Genomic DNA, 17,710 nt, shown 5'->3' on the forward strand with positions numbered 1-17,710 from the left:
ACTTCGCCAAATAAAATATCAGGTTCCTCAAATGAACTTTAACAGAGCAGTAACATTCTGGATCAGCTCTTAAAAAACGCTGCAGTAACAATGTGGTCTTGCAGAGTTTTTTCCTATCGCCTGTTTTCTCTTTTCCACTCCCTGGTACACCCTTTAACAATTGCTGGATCTGAATGTTTGTGTAAATAGCTTTGGTAAGTAATGGGGGGTTTAAAAAAAAAAAAAAAAAAAGAAAAGGTGGTGTGGGTTGGATGATTAGAGCTTCAGTACTGGCAAGATCCAGGTTTTAATGATGTTTATTTGCTCTGTTTCTCTTAGGACCCTGGTTAGCACAGCATGTTCCCACAAAGCTAATTTTATCAGAACTAGTTGTAGCTGCTCCTAACTTGCTCTTCTAGCGTGTGTGTGTGTGTGTGTGTGTGTGTGTGTGTGTGTGTGTGTGTGTGTGTTAGTACGCAATGCGCTCACTCTTAAACACTTCTCCAAAGTCATATTCAGATTTATATGACCCATGTATGAACATTATAGAGTTGTGTTATGAGCGGGGTAACACTGCCAGTGTGTGTTTTCCACCTCTCGCGCTGGTTATGATCCGTCGATGTTGCTGCTCTGTCACCGTAAAATAGAAAACAGTCGCTGAATGGTCGACAGATGCACTGCTAAACAGGGATTTCCAAATATTCAACAATACGGCAAATAAAAGCACCATTGTAATAAAAACACAAAAGGCAAGTCACTTCATTAAGTTTCACCACAGGCTCTAAAGTATGAGAAAAAAAAAAAAAAGCTGTACTTTTTGACTGTCAATATGCTTTCCTTGCTCGCCTTCAAACCGCCAAATCCTATCCGTAACATATGGGGAAGAAATTATGCAAAAGCATTCAGATGTAGCACTCCATAAATAACTTTGCAAGCTGTATAACATTTTAGGTTTAATTTGACGAATGCCTCTGAGATTTCTGTATTATTAGAAATATTCTCCCCCCCCCCACCACCACCACCACCACCCCCCCACCCCCTTTACACTGGGTATATAGCAGCTTGGAGTGTTCTGCTGAGATATCCCTTTCACTCTCTCGCTTGTTAACTGTGAGAAAACCTCTGTTTACTCTGTTATGTTTGGCAAACGGTGCAGTGGGACAGCTCGCACCCTACACCCGGCTCCACCGAGGCCTTTCATGGGTGCCGGACGGGGTCGCATTAAAAGGAGCTTTGTCGCAAAGCAACAGGTTCTCAGAGGCAGAAAAATGTCAATTTTGCCTCGATGTCGGGCCAATTCACACACCTCCCCCCCTCCCCCCTCTGAGTAATGATGTTTTATTTACGCTGTCTCTTAAGAGCACAATCTAGCTGCAGTCCATAAACCGTAATTAACCGTTTAGCCTTAAGCTTCGGGCTACAGATGGGCTGTCTCATAAATTTACACATTCATCCGTCTTCCCTTAAGTCAACCTGTCCTGGACTTCCTGGTTTAATGAACCCAGTTGTTTGGACATCCCGGCTTTATCCTTCCTGTGTGCGGCTCGACTCTTGTTCTTGTTTTTGATAAAACATCAGTCAATCATATATTGAAGAGAGAGATTATCTCACACTCTAACCTGCTTCTTAGCACGGCTTAGACTGAGCAACTCGCAGCCTTTCCCAGGAGGTGGGGTGCTGCTGTTGCCTTCAGACCAACCCCCCCCTGCGAGGCTCTCACAGCAAGTGAGCGCCCTTGTAGCAGCTGCAGCGGTCAGAAAACAGATAGCTTAATTGTCATTAACACATGTATTTGAACCCCCTCCGGTTCAGGAAGTATGGCCACAGCACCTTCTTGGAGGTTAATGTGATTTGTCCGGTGGTAATATACACTAATAAGGTGCTTAGACCCCACCATATGTTTATGCTAGACAATGCTTTGAGAGGCTTACAGAGAAAAACTGTCTGTGGGTCTTTAGGAGGGAAGAGGATGCGGCAGATGGTCAGCTGGTCAAGTTTGGTCCTGAAAGCTTGTTGTTTTGGATGCAGATTCTTTCGGGGTTATCCTGGGTTCTCCCATTTTCTCCACAACATGATCCACGCTGAAACAACAACCCGCTTAGATCTGAGCTCAGATTCAGCGATGAAACATTAGCAGACAGAATTGAATGTCACTCCCGACCGCCAGTTTAACAACCACTTTAAGTTCTTCTTCTGGGATTATTGTGAAATATCAAGCAGAGGGCTCTGTTTTGGTTGTCTCTGCCTCAAATGTGCACCCCCCCCCCCCCCCAGATCTGAAGGGACTGTGCTGTGTTTAATTAAATGGTAATGGTGTTTCAAGATTCAATTAAGGCAGGGAGGAATCCTCGCACGGCTCAAGTGCTTTGAGCTCCGAGTTGATTCGTGTGAAATGAGGTGCAACTGACGCCAGCGTCTTTCTGCTTCATCCCGTAGTGTAGCGGCTGCTCGGAGGATAATAAAAACAGTTATCTGAATACCATCAGCCTGATGTCTTCCCATGGAGAAAGCATGTCAGTCTGGGAGACAGGGTTATCACCGGGACTTAGCTCGGACTTATTCTTTATGGTATCCATACCACTTCAGAGCTCAGTGACTCCAGCACAGCTCTCTGGGGTAAAAAAAACCACCTCATGGAAACATGGTACCACAAGGTCCACTATTTTCTTAACTGATTGAGGGAGCATGCTCCTCTGGACCCAAACCCCATTTCCTTGTGTGCAATTATAAGATGAATTTGGATACACACACTGGAGTGTAAGCGATGAGTGGCACTTGCTTCCAAAACTTTTTTTTTTTTTTAGCCACAGCAGAATTGCTGTTGTAAAAAACGACATAGTTTATCTTGAGTTTTAAACAACGATGTTGATAAGTTCTCGGTGTGAGGTAAAAACCGATGATGTGAGGCTGTAATCAGCAGGAGAGTTAGTGTCAGGTCACGGCGGTTTGCTTTCCTAACTGACCCGAGATTAACCCCCGAAATAAGATTATGCTCGTGGCACAAACTTCAGACAGAGGTGAGGTAGTGCCTTGATTGCCTTATCTGTTTTGGCCAACGAGTCACCTACAAACTACAGCTCTTTTAGGCATAATGGTAATAAGAATGCAAACATTTTAAATTTCTCCGCTTCTTTCTCTGAGGAACACGCACGAGCAGCGAGTGGAATATGTTTTTATTCAGTGATGGACATTTACCTGCATGGCTGTGACTAATGACATTAGGGCTGTGCCCTTAAAAATGTCATTGGATACAAGATGAAAACAGGGATTAAAAAACTGGGCTGTGGTTGTATGGAACCTTATAAAAAAAAGTGTAAAATTTACAGAACTAGTGCAGGAAGAAAAAAAGAATAAAGGGTCTGGGGGCAGGATTTGCCAATGGAAAAAATACTTTGCTAACCACAGCACATGGCAGCCACTGGTAGGCAGCTGACTTCCTGCTGCAAGTTTCCACCAGCTCTCTTTCCATGGCAAAATGATGTCATTTTTGTCATATAGTGGTGCGCCAGATCGTGTGCTGCCAGATTTAAACCCCCCCGCCTTCCTCGGCTTGAGCCGCAGTGCACGAGGGGTGACACTCGCCTCGGCTGCAGTCGTCTAAATCATTGACCCTGACACTCTTCCCTTGGCTTTGCCAGATTCCAGCAAAGACTGTTTGGAGGAGATGCTGGCATTTCTCAGCAGTCTTGGAGAGCATTCCTCTCCTGTTGAGTCACTCCCTGCAAAAAAAAAGAAAAAAAGAGGAGATGGAGGTTATTTTGTACATAAAAAGTGCTCTGGGATTGTTTTTCTTTCTATTACAGGTATGGCATTCAGCAGTAATATAAGAATCGGAAACAGACGACGGACTCGGCTGCGATGTTGACCCTGTTATTTAACAGCCGCCATCGAATCATCTTAAGAATGTCTCACCCTAACCATAGCTATTTGAAACAACTGTCATTTACATACATTTGCATACCTCCGAAGATATAGTGTTCCTTGATGACTAAATCTGTCAGCCCACGCGATGTAACAAGATAGATCTGGACTATTTACACATTGGACAGCAGGTTTTTTTTTTTCTTTTTTTTTGGGAGGGGGGGTGGGGGGGGTGGCGGACAGCTGCCAGGGGTTATGTGATATCAGTGAACCCCGGGGGGCTAAGAAGGCACGGCACGTCCCACGGCTGCACATAGGCGCACGCATGATGCTGTGAGAAGCGATACGGCAAAAAAGATGTGAGAAAAGCCCTGATTGAGCGCACGCCGCGTCGACAACGGCAGGGTCAGCACAGGTTCAGAGGAGGAGCATCACAGGGGCTTTGAGCTCAGTAGGTCTTCACTGAAGTGGGATGGGTAGGGTGTCTTACTAAGGATTAGCTGGGGTAATGGTGTCCTGCGCCTCAGATTCTGTGGTGCGTTTGGTGACAGAGGCACTGCAGGTCAAAGGTCACACAAATGGTGGCGGCGGAGGGAGGCTGTTCGTTCGTTCTCCCGAGGCAGTAAACAGGTTGTGACATCACATCCTGTCCAAAAGTGAAACGCCTGGAAGGAAGGCAGTTGTGTGCTCCAAACACACACACACACACACACACACACACACACACACACACACACTCACACACACACACACACACTGAACTAGCCTTGTAGCTGCTTCCGCTCTTAGTGGGGGAAACAATGCTATTGAAAAGCAACAGCCGCACTCACTTTGTAACAGAAGGCACTTTGAGTTCAGACATAATAAAGCTGCTGGCTTCATATTCAAAAACAAATATTTTCTTCACTCACTCACTCACTCACTCACTCACTCACTCACTCACTCACTCACTCACTCACTCACTCACTCACTCACTCACTCACTCATTCTCCTGTTTGGAGCTGAAGTCTGTTGTAGACAAAGCCACTTAGCTCTCAGAGCCACTGATCGGCTCGGCAGAACAGAACATCTTTGCTTGTCAAACACACTCTGCGCGGCAGCAGAGGCTCCGCGCCCGTTGACTTAACGTGATAACGACACCTTACTGACTCGGATGGCCCCTCAATTAAGAGGACCACTAAAGGAGGAGGAGCCGTCCTAATCTGTTGCTATGACAACCCCTCTGAATGATGATTCATGTCAATTCGAACGCAACACCACAGAGCATGGGCGGATTAGAAAGCCGCAATCAAGTATGATTTTGATTAAGTAATCCTGCTGAATACATTTGTTTGGGATCTTAGCCACATGTTGTGGTCCTTTGATTACATAACAGCCCTGTGATGACACTGTATAGACTGCATGCTACCTTAATTGCATACCACAATTTACATTTTCTGCCCGGATTGTGTTTCTCCTGCTGTTAATTCTTTGTATTTGACACCAAACCTGTAGTTGGACCTCCCTGTATGAATCGCCAATGATTCTGGAGTATTTTGTTTATAAGCAGTATTCTCTCAATCACAAATATTTGTAAAGGTGGAAATGCATAATCGCCTAAAAATGCAACATTGCCTATATTTGGTTATAAAGCCTCAGCTAGAACTGCAGAGGACATGACTCATTTTGGTAATGAGTCACTAAAGATCAGTGTTGCATGGCTTCTCGACCTCTTTCCAGGATAAAACATTGTTTACTGTTACCTCTGTTTGTATCATTTATTTTGCTTCTGGAATTCAGCTGTGTTTATCCTGAACGCACATGTTAGCCACTTCTGTTCTGACCAGAAAAAAAGCTGCATACATGACAAGCTTAAGGCTGGATGCCTGCTGTTTATCATCATAAAGCCGGGGCAGTGAAGTGATGTTACAGTAAACGATCTCAAATCTCATTTTGTGAGGAATCCCCTGCCCTCCTTAAAGAGGCTGCGGTGGTCTCCAAACCCCCCGCAATAATGTTCAAATTTGTTGATCTTCGTGAGGAAATTCTCTCTCTCTCTCTCTCTCTCTCTCTCTCTCTCTCCTCTCTGCTCGACGGGGAGGTCATAGTTTAGCGTCAGCGATTTTTAACAGCAGCTGCAGATCTTTTAGGAGATTTCTTTTCTTGCTCAAGGACACTTCAGCAGGTGGGACGCTGTTTGAGGGGGTTTAATTCCTGTTTCCACATCTGTATACCTCAGTACTTTTTTAGCACCAAGTTAAATGATTGCTTTACCCATCAAGTGGACTGGTGTTGGAAATTATCTTTGGCTATATACACATGTACAGTACACGAGACACTGCCTCTGCAGCTGTCATTGTTTTCCTGTACTTGTCATTTACAAATAAACATCACAAAGTTACAAAAGTACTGACGGCTCATTTTAAGGCTCAGTGAACACATGCTGTGTGCATTTCTCTGTGGACTGAGGCTTTGATACTTTCACAGTGTTAATATAGAACCTGGATCTGCTTTATGATCAAAAAAGACACAGGAATCTCACTTTATACAATATGGGACCTTTAAATGGTCTTAAAAGAGCTGTACTGGTCCCAGTGCAGAACCTGTAACCTGTGTGTCCTCCTGCACCAACTTTTAGTGACATCCAGTATGATAGAGAGGAGTCATTTCATCAGCACTACTCTTGTATCATCTCAGGAGACTACACTGGGGGAAAGATCATTCATCTGACTTTCAAATGAGAATAATTGGCACCAAATATAATGAGCATATTGTTCTGATTTTCTCCCATTTATAAGATAATCCTTGCTGGCTGAGCTACAGAGCCTCGGCGTCCCTGAAGCTTCTCCTTTCTGACCCCTCCACCCCTCAACACTCTCTCCTCTCAGATTCTTTATGTTTTGATTTTGCGCAGCTCCGCATTAAGAGAGAATTCTGGTGGCCACCGTCCAAATGTTTTTTATTATCTTTTATTAATCCAGGCCCCCCACCCACCCCCCATGGTACACGAGTTCAAGCATCTAATGTTTTCAACAGCTGAGTACACAGGCGCAGGAGACACAAGCTCAGGATTGTGTTTTTATTTTGGTGTGTATTATAGCTGACACATTCACACAGATTCCCGGGGAGAGCTGTGGGAGGGAACGAGTGCATGTAAGAGGTAGGGAAGAGTCCCAGTCCTCAGGTGCTCTCTGTTGTCCTTATAAACAATAAAAACACATGCAAATCAATAAGAGCTCAAAATACCTCCAAGCCTTTAAAGATGTCCCCAGATCCCATATTGTGACTTCCAGTAATGAGGCTGAACTCGTGTTTATGTTTGGAGAATAGATCCGGCAGTTCAACGTGCCATTTAAGGAAGGATTATAAAGGGCAGCTCGAGCAATGTCTGAATGTCTTTTTTTTCCTCTTCAGGTTTTTCTGCATTGCGGCATGTTTTCATCTGCTATTGATTTAAATCCATCCCCCCCGGGGGTGGGGGGGGGGGGGCCTCGGCGAGTCCCGTTTCGTCACCCGCTCTGGGAGAGAGAAAAAAAAACAAAAAAAAAAACGGTTAGATTTTTGCTGAAAATAGAACTTCTCTCTCGCTCAGATTCCACAGTCTAGCTGCACCTTAAAATAGATACCTCTTCTGCGGAGATTAAATCTGCGTGTGTCCGAGACCCCAGGAAGGACGCCTAAAAGATTTGGTTTCAGGGACATTGAGCCCTTTTGATGTGTTCTGCACTGATGCGTGTTGATGTGGCAGTAAGACAGATGGAAACCCAAACCAGTGGCCAGAGACATTTGCTCGAAGTTAAATGCAGCAGGAATATTGTGACTGAACCTTCCCAGGGAATATGAATTGGTTCGGTGTGGATCTCGCTGCAAATGACACGTCATGTACAATAAGTCTCCATGTGTCTTAATGGCGCTCACGTGTCACTGTCTCCCCTTTACCAGCTCACTGTGGAGAGAAAGGAGTCTCTGATCCTGTCAGTTAGAAAATTCTCCCATGGTCAGGTCTGTCATGTGAATGGAAAGTGTAATGAATCGCTTCTGTCCTGGCGACTGAGGCAATTTCTCCTTCACTTCTTTTTAGCGTGCTTTCCTGAAGGAAAAACTAAACTGCCATTGTCACTTGTACTGTAGTTAATTTTTTTTTTCTTTCTTTTCCTTTTCCTCCCTCCACCTCTCAGGTTCTCCGTCTCTGAGCGGAACGGGGACGGTGACGGTTCTGGTGGACGACGTGAACGACAACGTCCCCGTTTTCACCTCCTCCACCTTCCACACCACCATCATGGAGGACGCCCCGACGGGGACGGACGTGCTGCTGGTCAACAGCTCGGATGCAGACGTGGGCGTCAATGGCGTCATAAGGTAGCGATGAAGAAGCCTTTCCAACTTCTGTGGATCATTTACTTTATTTCTAGGGAACGCCTTTTTGCATTCTACTTGTGAGAACCAGTGGTTAGTCAACATGTCCTCACTTCAGAGGGTTTTTCTTTTGATCCTCATAAAAGACATGATTCATTTCTTAAAATCTCTGTTTATTGTATCTTTCTTTTCACCTCGTTATGTGGGGTTTTTTGTATATACATATATTTTCTTGTGGAGGGGCTTTTTTTATGCTTTAATTACAGAGTTGAGACAGAGATGTGGCGACACACAACAAATGTCCCTGTTTACATGTTTGTCGAACTTTGCTGCCCGTTTAATCCAACTTCTGTATCAACTATCAAACAGAGGTTTGACTGTGATCTTGTTATTCTGACCATTCAAGTTGGAAAAGTGATGGGAAAAGTGTTTGCAAGGGTTTTGTTCTATAAGGGGGACCCTCATAATGAAATAATGATCAACAAAAATGTTTATACAGATGATAATTTCCTCAAATCACCAAAAATAAAATCTGAAAATAATCAGAATTTTAGTCATGCAGCAAAGGGCCACAGGTCGGACTTGAACCCAGGCCGCTGCAGTTAGGGTTGAGCCTCTGTGGTGCACGCTCTACCAGGTGAGCCACCGGGACGCCCTAGAATTGATTTAGATTTTATTTAATTTCCTGAACAGACAGTTAAAATCAAACGTTTTTACTGAGATTAAATTCAAATCTCCTCTTTTGGGTTGATTATTGCCTCCACTTAAAAAAAAAAAGAAAAAAAGAAATCATACATCAATAACAAATTACAGAAATTACCTCATACACTGATTCACTTTTTCCAGGGACCTCTGTAGGGAACAGAAGATATTTTAAATAAAGGTTTATTTCAAATGTTACTTAATAACAGATTAATGCTGGAATAAGATCCTTTGTGCACATAAGACTAATTAAGCCGTGTTTTACAATCTGTGTTAAATCAGGTCAGTTTTAGTTTGCTTTGCTGTGAGAAAAAAATACCCTTTCAGGACTACGCAGGACCAGGTTTTGGCCTGACTCGCAGCTTCCCTGAAACCTCATCACTGGCTTTAAATTCCAGGCCGATGTTGCAACTGACGACAGGAGTTTAGGCCGAGAGTGTAGAGTTGTAGTCAACACCCCGAAGTCATTGTTTGGGTTGCTATACTCAAGGCTGGACGACACGGCTTTTTCACACTCGCAGCAGCCCCCCAGCCCCCTCCGCGGGGGAGCTTGTAAGAGCTTCTGGTCGGTCTCTCTCAAGCCGGACGCTGACTCAAGTGCGACCCCTCCTCTCTCCTCAGTAACCCCACTGGGTACACATTGGGGGGTACCGCAGCGCGCTCCAGTTTCCCAAAACACGATAATGAGGATGTTAATTGTCTATGACAGTACGAGTTGTGCCCATCAGGGGTTCCTGGGGGTTCGAGGCCCTTAATGGAGACCAGAACCAGGTTACCTTCAGTTATTAGTTTTGATTCTCACAGCCCATTAAATGCGAGTCCTAATCCTGGACTTGTCTCTGGACTGGTGTTCAGAACACAAGCATCTGTGGACAGTTTATGTTTATGATGTGGTCCAAACACTCGTCCCAAAGCTTTGCATCCAAACTGCGTTCACACGTTGTTCTGTAATTTGTCGTCCCATCTCTGGAGGGGGATGCTTTTTCAAGAGGCCTTTTCAAAATATGCACTGGTGTGTACGTGTATGTGTCAGTTTACATTTATGTCTGGTCCTGCTGGAGACTTGTGAGATACTGGCTGAAACATGATATTTGTTTGAAAGCCAGAGACTGTGGCCCCTCAGTCCTGATGAGTTTTATGTTGTGTGATGTTATGTATGTATGTGCCTAATGTTTTGTTTATTTGTATTGTATGTGATATATATATATTTTTATGGCTTTTGATTTTTTTTTTCTTTTATACGTAGCAGTAGTTCCACAATAATGTGAATTCAACTGAAAAGGATAAATCAAATAAAGGACACTGGAGTTCTCCAGCTTCAGCAGAGAGGGCAGTCTGAACCACAGGGTCTCTCTGTGAGCACTGAAGCAGAAAACAGTGGCTGCATTTAATACAATATGAAGCTGGATCAATCCTCAATCAGTTAACTGGCTGATTTGATGTCATGCCAGCACAATATGGTGACCATTATTGAGCATATTTCTGCATGTTTTTGTATTAAATCTGTTTTCTGTGGAGCAGCTTGAAACAGTGCCCTCTATGGACCAGACTGTGACAGCACTGAACAAGAGCCTTCAGTCAGTGACAGAACACATCATGTAGAAACTGTTGCAGGGGAATGACTCATGCATCACCTGACAGCCAGTATTGACATTAGAAACAGCTATAATAACACATTTACCTCATTGTAATGTACGATGTTCTCATAATGCAGGAACTGAAGTAGCTCCATAGGAACTGAGTGAATGTAACTAGAAGAAAAAGTGTTAAGAGTGTGTTATTTCACCCTTTTCAGCGTCCTCTCACAATTTAAAAACTTCTTTGAAACACAAAAAACTTCCCAATATATAAAGGTGCAGTAAAATAAAACTTTTCCTATAAGCACTTCTCATGCACTTCTGCTTACAGCTGGTTTCACTAACACAAACTGAAATTCACCTTTGCAAAGACAGAGGACAGAATACTGATTTGCAGGATCGGAAATTAGTGTCTTTGCATGTTGTCAGACCTGTTTTTTGTAGTTCAGGATATTCATGAGAAATAATAAGACAAGAGTTAATTAATGTGATCACAAATAACCCAACACAAATTCATTTCTTCCCTTATTCATCAAACTTCACAAAGTTCTCACTGCACCATGTCCTTTTCTTATCCGTCCTACAGCTACAGCCTGACCGGAGGACACGGCCAGTTCTCCATCAACCCCGCAACGGGACAGATTATTACCAGCTCCCTGCTGGACCGTGAAGACAGGGCTAATTACCAGCTGCTGGTCGTGGCAACCGATGGAGGGCAGCCCGAGGGCCTTTCCAGCTCCGCCACCGTGTCCGTGACGGTGGCGGACATCAACGATAACCCTCCGCGCTTCCACCACCACCCCTACGTCACCCACATCCCGGCCTCTACCACAGCAGGTTGGTACATGCCCTAAAAAGGGCACTCGGAAATGTCATGGTTTGCACCTGTTCTCACTGTGCTCTTATACTGGGTTTAATTAAAATGTCAGTGTTGGGCTGTGCTTCTGCTTAATTTGACCATGTGGTTGCCATGTTTTGATGAAACAGCACACAAGAATTTTACTTTAGTTTTAAACAAATGGAAGTTTTTATATCCTCACGAAATAAAGCAAAGCTACAAATTGTGATTAATAATAGGGGCTTTTGCACGTGATAAGTACATTCATGTGCAAGATTACAGATGGTGGCTTTTATTATCTGTAGTAAAACAAATTTATTCTTATTTTTGTCCTCAGGCTCCTTGGTCTTTGCTGTTACTGTCACTGACGAGGACTCTGGTTCCAACGCCCAGCTGCACTACTCCCTGATGGGGCGCAACTCTGAGAAATTCAAGATCGACCCCGTCAGAGGCGCCATCACTGCAAACGAGAGGCTGACAGGAAGCTCAGAAGTTACCCTCACCGTCCGGGTAAAAGACGGCGGCGCTAATCCCAAAACGGATACGACCACTGTGACCGTCCGCTTCGTCACCGGTGGAAACTTCCCTCTCATCAAGGTGAAGGAGCACGTGTTCACCTTCCCCGAGAGCCAGCCGACAAACCACGTTGTTACCACGGTGACCGGGTCTTCTATGAGGGGCGGACCGCTGTCATATTACATCGCCAGCGGCAACCTGGATAATGCTTTTCACATTGACCAGCTGTCAGGGGAACTGTCAATCAGACACTCGCTGGACTATGAGCACATTCAGAAGTATGTTCTCTGGATTGAGGCCAGAGACCAGGGCTTCCCGCCTTATTCCTCTTATGAGAAAGTGGAAATAACTGTGCTGGACGTGAATGACAATCACCCGGTGTTTGATAAGGATCCTTTCCACGCTGAAATACTGGAGAACCTCTCGCCTCAGCGGGTGCTGATGGTCTCCGCTGTGGATCTGGACAGTGGACCTAATGGGCAGCTGGAATACGCCTTCATCGACGGCAACAAGGAGAACAGCTTCAGCATCAACCGGGCAACTGGTGAAATACGAACCACCAGGCCGCTGGACAGAGAGAAGGCGGCTCAGTACACCCTGAAAGTCAAAGCCACTGACCGGGGGTTGCCACCTAAAAACACAGCAGTCAAGGTGCTGATCAATGTACTGGATGTGAACGACAATGCCCCCAGGTTTTCCAAAATCTTCAGTGCTACAGTGGCTGAAAATGCCCCGGTGGGTTACACTGTCACCAGAGTCACCACCACAGATGAGGACGCTGGTTCGAACGCCATCAGCCGATATTCAATCACAGACACGAGCCTTCCATTCAATATTAATTCAAACACAGGAGACATAACAATAAGTAGGCCGCTCAACAGAGAAGACACCGATCATTACATCGTCAAAGTGTCAGCCCACGACTCTGGTTGGACAGTAAGCACAGACGTCACCATATTCATAACGGATATCAATGACAACGCCCCCAGATTCAGTCGTCCCTCTTACTATCTGGACTACCCCGAGCTCACAGAGGTGGGCTCCATGGTGACGCAGGTGTCTGCCACGGATCCCGACGAGGGTTTCAACGGAAAAATTTTCTATTTCATTCGGTCCCAGTCGGAGTATTTCAGAATTAACGCCAGCACCGGAGAGATATTTGTGAAGCAGCAGCTAAAGTATCAGAACTCAACAGGTGCCAGTAGCATAAATATAAACCGCCACAGCTTCATAGTGACAGCCTCGGACCGGGCAGTCAAGCCTATGATGAGCGAGACAACAGTAATTGTAAACATTGTAGACAGTAATGATAACCCTCCTGAGTTTGATCCACCTGACTACTTTACCCCCGTCACCAAAAGCGTCAAGGTCGGCACCAAACTGATCAGGGTCGTGGCTCAAGACAAAAAGGACTTTGGCCTTAATTCAGAGGTTGAGTATGTAATAACAAGCGGAAACAGCTCCAGTAAATTCAAGCTAGATAAAACAAGTGGATGGATTACTGTTGCCTCCTCTCTTACATCTGATATGAAAAAAATATTCCTCATCGGCATCACGGCGAGCGACAAAGGAAATCCTCCTTTGTCGTCGCGAACGTCAGTGCGAATCGCAGTGACGGAGGAAAACCACCACACGCCTGAGTTCTCGCAAAGCCAAATCTCAGCTACCGTACCTGAAAGCCTTGCTGTGGGAACGGCAATAAGGACCCTGTCTGCCAGAGACAAAGATAAAGAAATGAATGGCCTTATTACTTATAATATTACTTCAGGCAACGACAAGGGTCTGTTTGCGCTCAATAGTAAAACTGGTGTGTTATCTCTCGCTCAGTCTCTGGACTTTGAAGAAAAGCAGCAACATGAGCTACGAGTTTCAGCCACTGACGGCGGCTGGATCGCAAAAACAAGCTACGTCTCCGTCACAGTACATGTAACCGATGTGAACGACAACCCCCCTGTGTTTGACCCCGACGAGTTCTTCCCCATCGTGCAGGAGAACGTTCCCAGTGGCACCACTGTGGTCAAAATGAACGCCACAGACCGCGACTCGGGTGCTAACGCCGTCATGGCTTACGTGATACAGTCATCAGACAGCGACCTCTTTGTTATTGACCCAAACACGGGCACCATCACCACCCAGGGCTTCTTGGATTACGAGGCGAAGCAGGTCTACCATTTAACAGTAAAGGCCTTCAATGTCCCAGACGAGGAGCGCTGCAGCTTCGCCAATGTCAACATTCAGCTGAAGGGAGCCAATGAATACGTACCCCGCTTTGTCTCCAAACAGTACTACTTTGAAATCTCTGAAGCTGCTCCAAAAGGCACAGTGGTCGGGGAAGTGTTCGCCAGTGATCGAGACCAAGGAGAAGATGGAGTGGTTTACTACCTCATTTTCGGGAAGAGCAGAAGGAAAGGCTTCGGCATCAACAGGAGAACGGGCCAGATTTATGTCACAGGTACTCTAGACCGTGAGAAAGAGGAAAAGATTTCACTGAGGGTGCTGGCCAAGAACGCAGGAAGCATCCGTGGGGCAGACATTGACGAAGTGTTTGTGAATATCACAATTCTGGATGCCAACGACCCCCCTGTTTTTACCCAGGAGCTGTATGACGTGCAGGTTAGCGAAGGTCTCTCACCGGGTGGTCTGGTTACCTTTGTGAGCGCTGAGGACTCGGACTCAGTCCCGAGCTGGAGCAGATTTTCTTACTCCATCGCTCCTGAGTTTGATAAGAATGTTTTTACTATCAACCCGAAAACCGGCCAAGTGTCTGTGGCTGCGGAGCTGGACAGAGAAACCACTCCTGTGTATAACCTAACTGTTCTAGCTGTGGATACTGGCACACCTCCTGCAACCGGAAGCGCCACCGTGATTGTGAATCTGGAAGATATCAACGATAACGGTCCAACTCTGACAACCGCTTACGCTGAAGTAATGGAGAACCAGAGAGCTGGCACTGCAGTTACAACACTAACAGCGTCTGACCCAGATTTACCACCCAACCAAGGCCCTTTCTTATACAGCCTCCTCAGTTCTGGCTCTGCCAACAGCTACTTCAGCCTTAGTCCAGCTGGAGTGTTAACGACAAGTCGGGAGATCGACAGAGAACAGATTAGCGACTTTTACCTCTCTGTTGTGATCAAGGACTCTGGTGTGCCTCAGATGTCTTCCACAGGAACAATCCACGTGAAAATAAACGATCAGAATGACAACCCTTCAGAGCCGAGGTCCATGGAAATCTTTGTCCACTACTTTGGGAACATGTTTCCTGGAGGTTCTTTGGGAGATGTCAAACCACAGGACCCTGACATTCAGGACAGGTTCCATTGCTCCCTTATCCCTCCATCCTCCGGTCTGTTTAGTATCCCGACTGGAACGTGCAACCTCAACTCCAAAGCCCGCTCAACAGACGGAACGTTCGAACTGACCGTCCGTAGCAGCGACGGCGTCCACGGTTCAGTCAGCAATACAGCCAGAGTCCTCTTCATGGGCTTCACCAATGCCACAGTGGACAACAGCATACTCATCCGACTCAACTCTCAAGGAGTCAGAAACTTCCTTACGAACCACTACCTCAGCTTCTTACGCATTGCCAACTCTCAGCTCGCAGGACTGGGCACAGGGGTGCTGCTTTACGGGGCATTTGAGCTCAACAATCAGACCTTCCTGATGGCAGCTGTGAAACGGGGCCACGGACAATATGTCAACCCCAGCGGCGTGGCCACATTCTTCCAGAGTATCAAAGACATTTTATATAGACAGAGCGGGGTGCAAATAGATGCGGTGGACCATGATCCTTGCACACACAACCCGTGCCAGAATGGGGGCAGCTGCAAGAGGCGTCTCAGTGTCGGGCCTGATATGAAGACAGAGGAAAGTGTCCCAGTGATCCTTGTTTCCAACCACCCCCTGCAGCCCTACGCCTGCAGCTGCAGGCCAGGATACACAGGAGCTCTGTGTGAGACGGACATCGACGAGTGCCAGCCGTCGCCGTGCCACAATGGCGGCACCTGCCACAATTTGGTGGGAGGTTTCTCCTGCACCTGTCCCGAAGGTTTCACCGGGATGGCCTGCGAGAGAGATATCAACGAATGCCTTTCCAATCCCTGCAAGAACGGGGCGCTGTGCCAGAACTTCCCCGGCGGCTTCAACTGCCTCTGCAAATCAGGTTTTGCAGGTAATACACAATGCAGGAGTCACATTTTATGTCTGACCGCACAGTCACTCATGTTAGGCTTCGAGAAAAAAAAAACACATGGGGACCCACATACACACACACATACACACACAATAATGTACTCACAGACACAGCTTTAGGTCCAAGGAAAATATTTGCCTCTGAATGTTTCCAGGAGGTGTTGTAGCCATAGCATACAAGCATGGATGCCAGAAACAGTTTGGTTTTCGGATTACTAGTTGGGGGGGGGGGTATCAGCTGTGATGCATATCAGCCTGCCATGTTTGCTTTAATAAAAAGGATGATGCGAAGCTGACCCCAGTCAGGACTTGAGTGTAGACTCCACACACAGTTCACCAGTATCACATTTCTCTGTACGCCTTCATGTGCATGCAGCTCTGACCACACACAGATACATTTCTAATCCAACTGTATACAGAAGGATTTCTTAATCAAGGATTTTCTCATTTGGCTCTTGTTATGAGTTGTATGACAAATGAGCAGCTTTATAAAAGCTCCAGTCAGGCCTTTTAGTTTGGAAATGTAATTAATACACTGCATTATTACCCTTGATAAAAGGGGAGTGGATTTTAAGTGGAATTACTTAGAGCAGTCATTTAAACCCTGCATGTTGTCCAGCTGCCGACTGCAGCATCTGAAAGACATTTTCAAAGCAGGCGATTTGCCTCAAGTCAAGTCATTACTGTCCCTTTTTATTATGACGATAAAAAATGACCGCAGATCTTTAGGTTTCATCAAGATGAATGACCCTGTTGGAGAAATGCACCTATTGACTTACAGTAGTTTGCATGCCCTCAGGCTGAACTCTCAACTTCCTGTTTTCCCCGCCTGGTTTTTGCCGGTGGAATCTATCTCCATTAAGCAACTTGTCTCAGGATTTACAGCCTAAGATGTATTTGCTCATTGTCAGTCTTTTTTGCATTGTGCCATGACCAAATCACTGATTGTTTTTTTCCCCAAGTCCATTATTTTATTATGAGTGTCACATTCCTTATCATGACGTTAAATCGTTCACCTGCATATGTGGCGACGATTCATGTACATTGCACCTGTTTGTCTTGCTGCACTGCACAAAAAAAAAAAAAAAAGAAGAAACAGCCTTATCCAAATGTAATTTGATTTTGAAATGGTTTTGAAAATCTGATTATTCTTAGTGGGAAGAATCTGCCAATGGAGTGAGGTCATTTCTTTTTTTTTTTTCCTATGAAAGTTTCAAGACGCTGTTTTGGATCAAATGATGTCATCTTCTGACAAACTGGTCCAAAGTCTTCAAAAATAGCATCGCTTATTTCAAGGAATTTTTATAAGTGCATTAACCGCATTAAAACAGGTGAAATTACAACTTCAAATTTTATATTTTATTGTTGTTTGATGAAAAAAATAAGACTGAAAGGCTGACTACAAGGTTCAAAGATTTGTTCGAGCCCAGATTTTTTTTTTTTTTTTTGCAGTGCAGTTTCTCAGCTGCGAGGTGATGAAAGGCCTGCATGACTTGGCCTGTGGGGAGAGTGAACTGTGTTCCCCTCGGGGGTTTTTCCTGTGTTGTCTGCCACCCCATCCATTTTAATTTGTGTTGTTCTGTGAACCCAGGCAAAACGTGTGATTCCATCATCAATCACTGTGAGTGTAACCCGTGTTTTAATGGCGGGTCCTGTCAGAATCGGGTGGATGGATATTACTGTCATTGTCCGTTCGGTAAGTAATAGTAGG

The 17,710-nt window shown here is 45.4% G+C and overlaps 1 protein-coding gene across 2 annotated transcripts in view; it reads left to right on the top strand.

Annotated features, from left to right (window-relative positions):
* fat4 (FAT atypical cadherin 4) overlaps positions 1-17,710 on the top strand; it is a 107,211-nt gene that overhangs the window by 72,759 nt on the left and 16,742 nt on the right. Inside the window, exons 7-10 of one of the 2 annotated variants that reach the window (XM_056382337.1) lie at positions 7,998-8,178; positions 11,041-11,291; positions 11,630-15,979; positions 17,591-17,695. In XM_056382337.1, coding sequence (XP_056238312.1) covers positions 7,998-8,178; positions 11,041-11,291; positions 11,630-15,979; positions 17,591-17,695 — 4,887 coding nt within the window. The remainder of the gene's footprint in view (positions 1-7,997; positions 8,179-11,040; positions 11,292-11,629; positions 15,980-17,590; positions 17,696-17,710) is intronic. The other variant, XM_056382338.1, reaches the window with a different exon arrangement.

The sequence above is a fragment of the Seriola aureovittata genome, chromosome 8 (genome assembly GCF_021018895.1).
Source record: "Seriola aureovittata isolate HTS-2021-v1 ecotype China chromosome 8, ASM2101889v1, whole genome shotgun sequence".
Lineage (NCBI taxonomy): Eukaryota > Metazoa > Chordata > Actinopteri > Carangiformes > Carangidae > Seriola > Seriola aureovittata.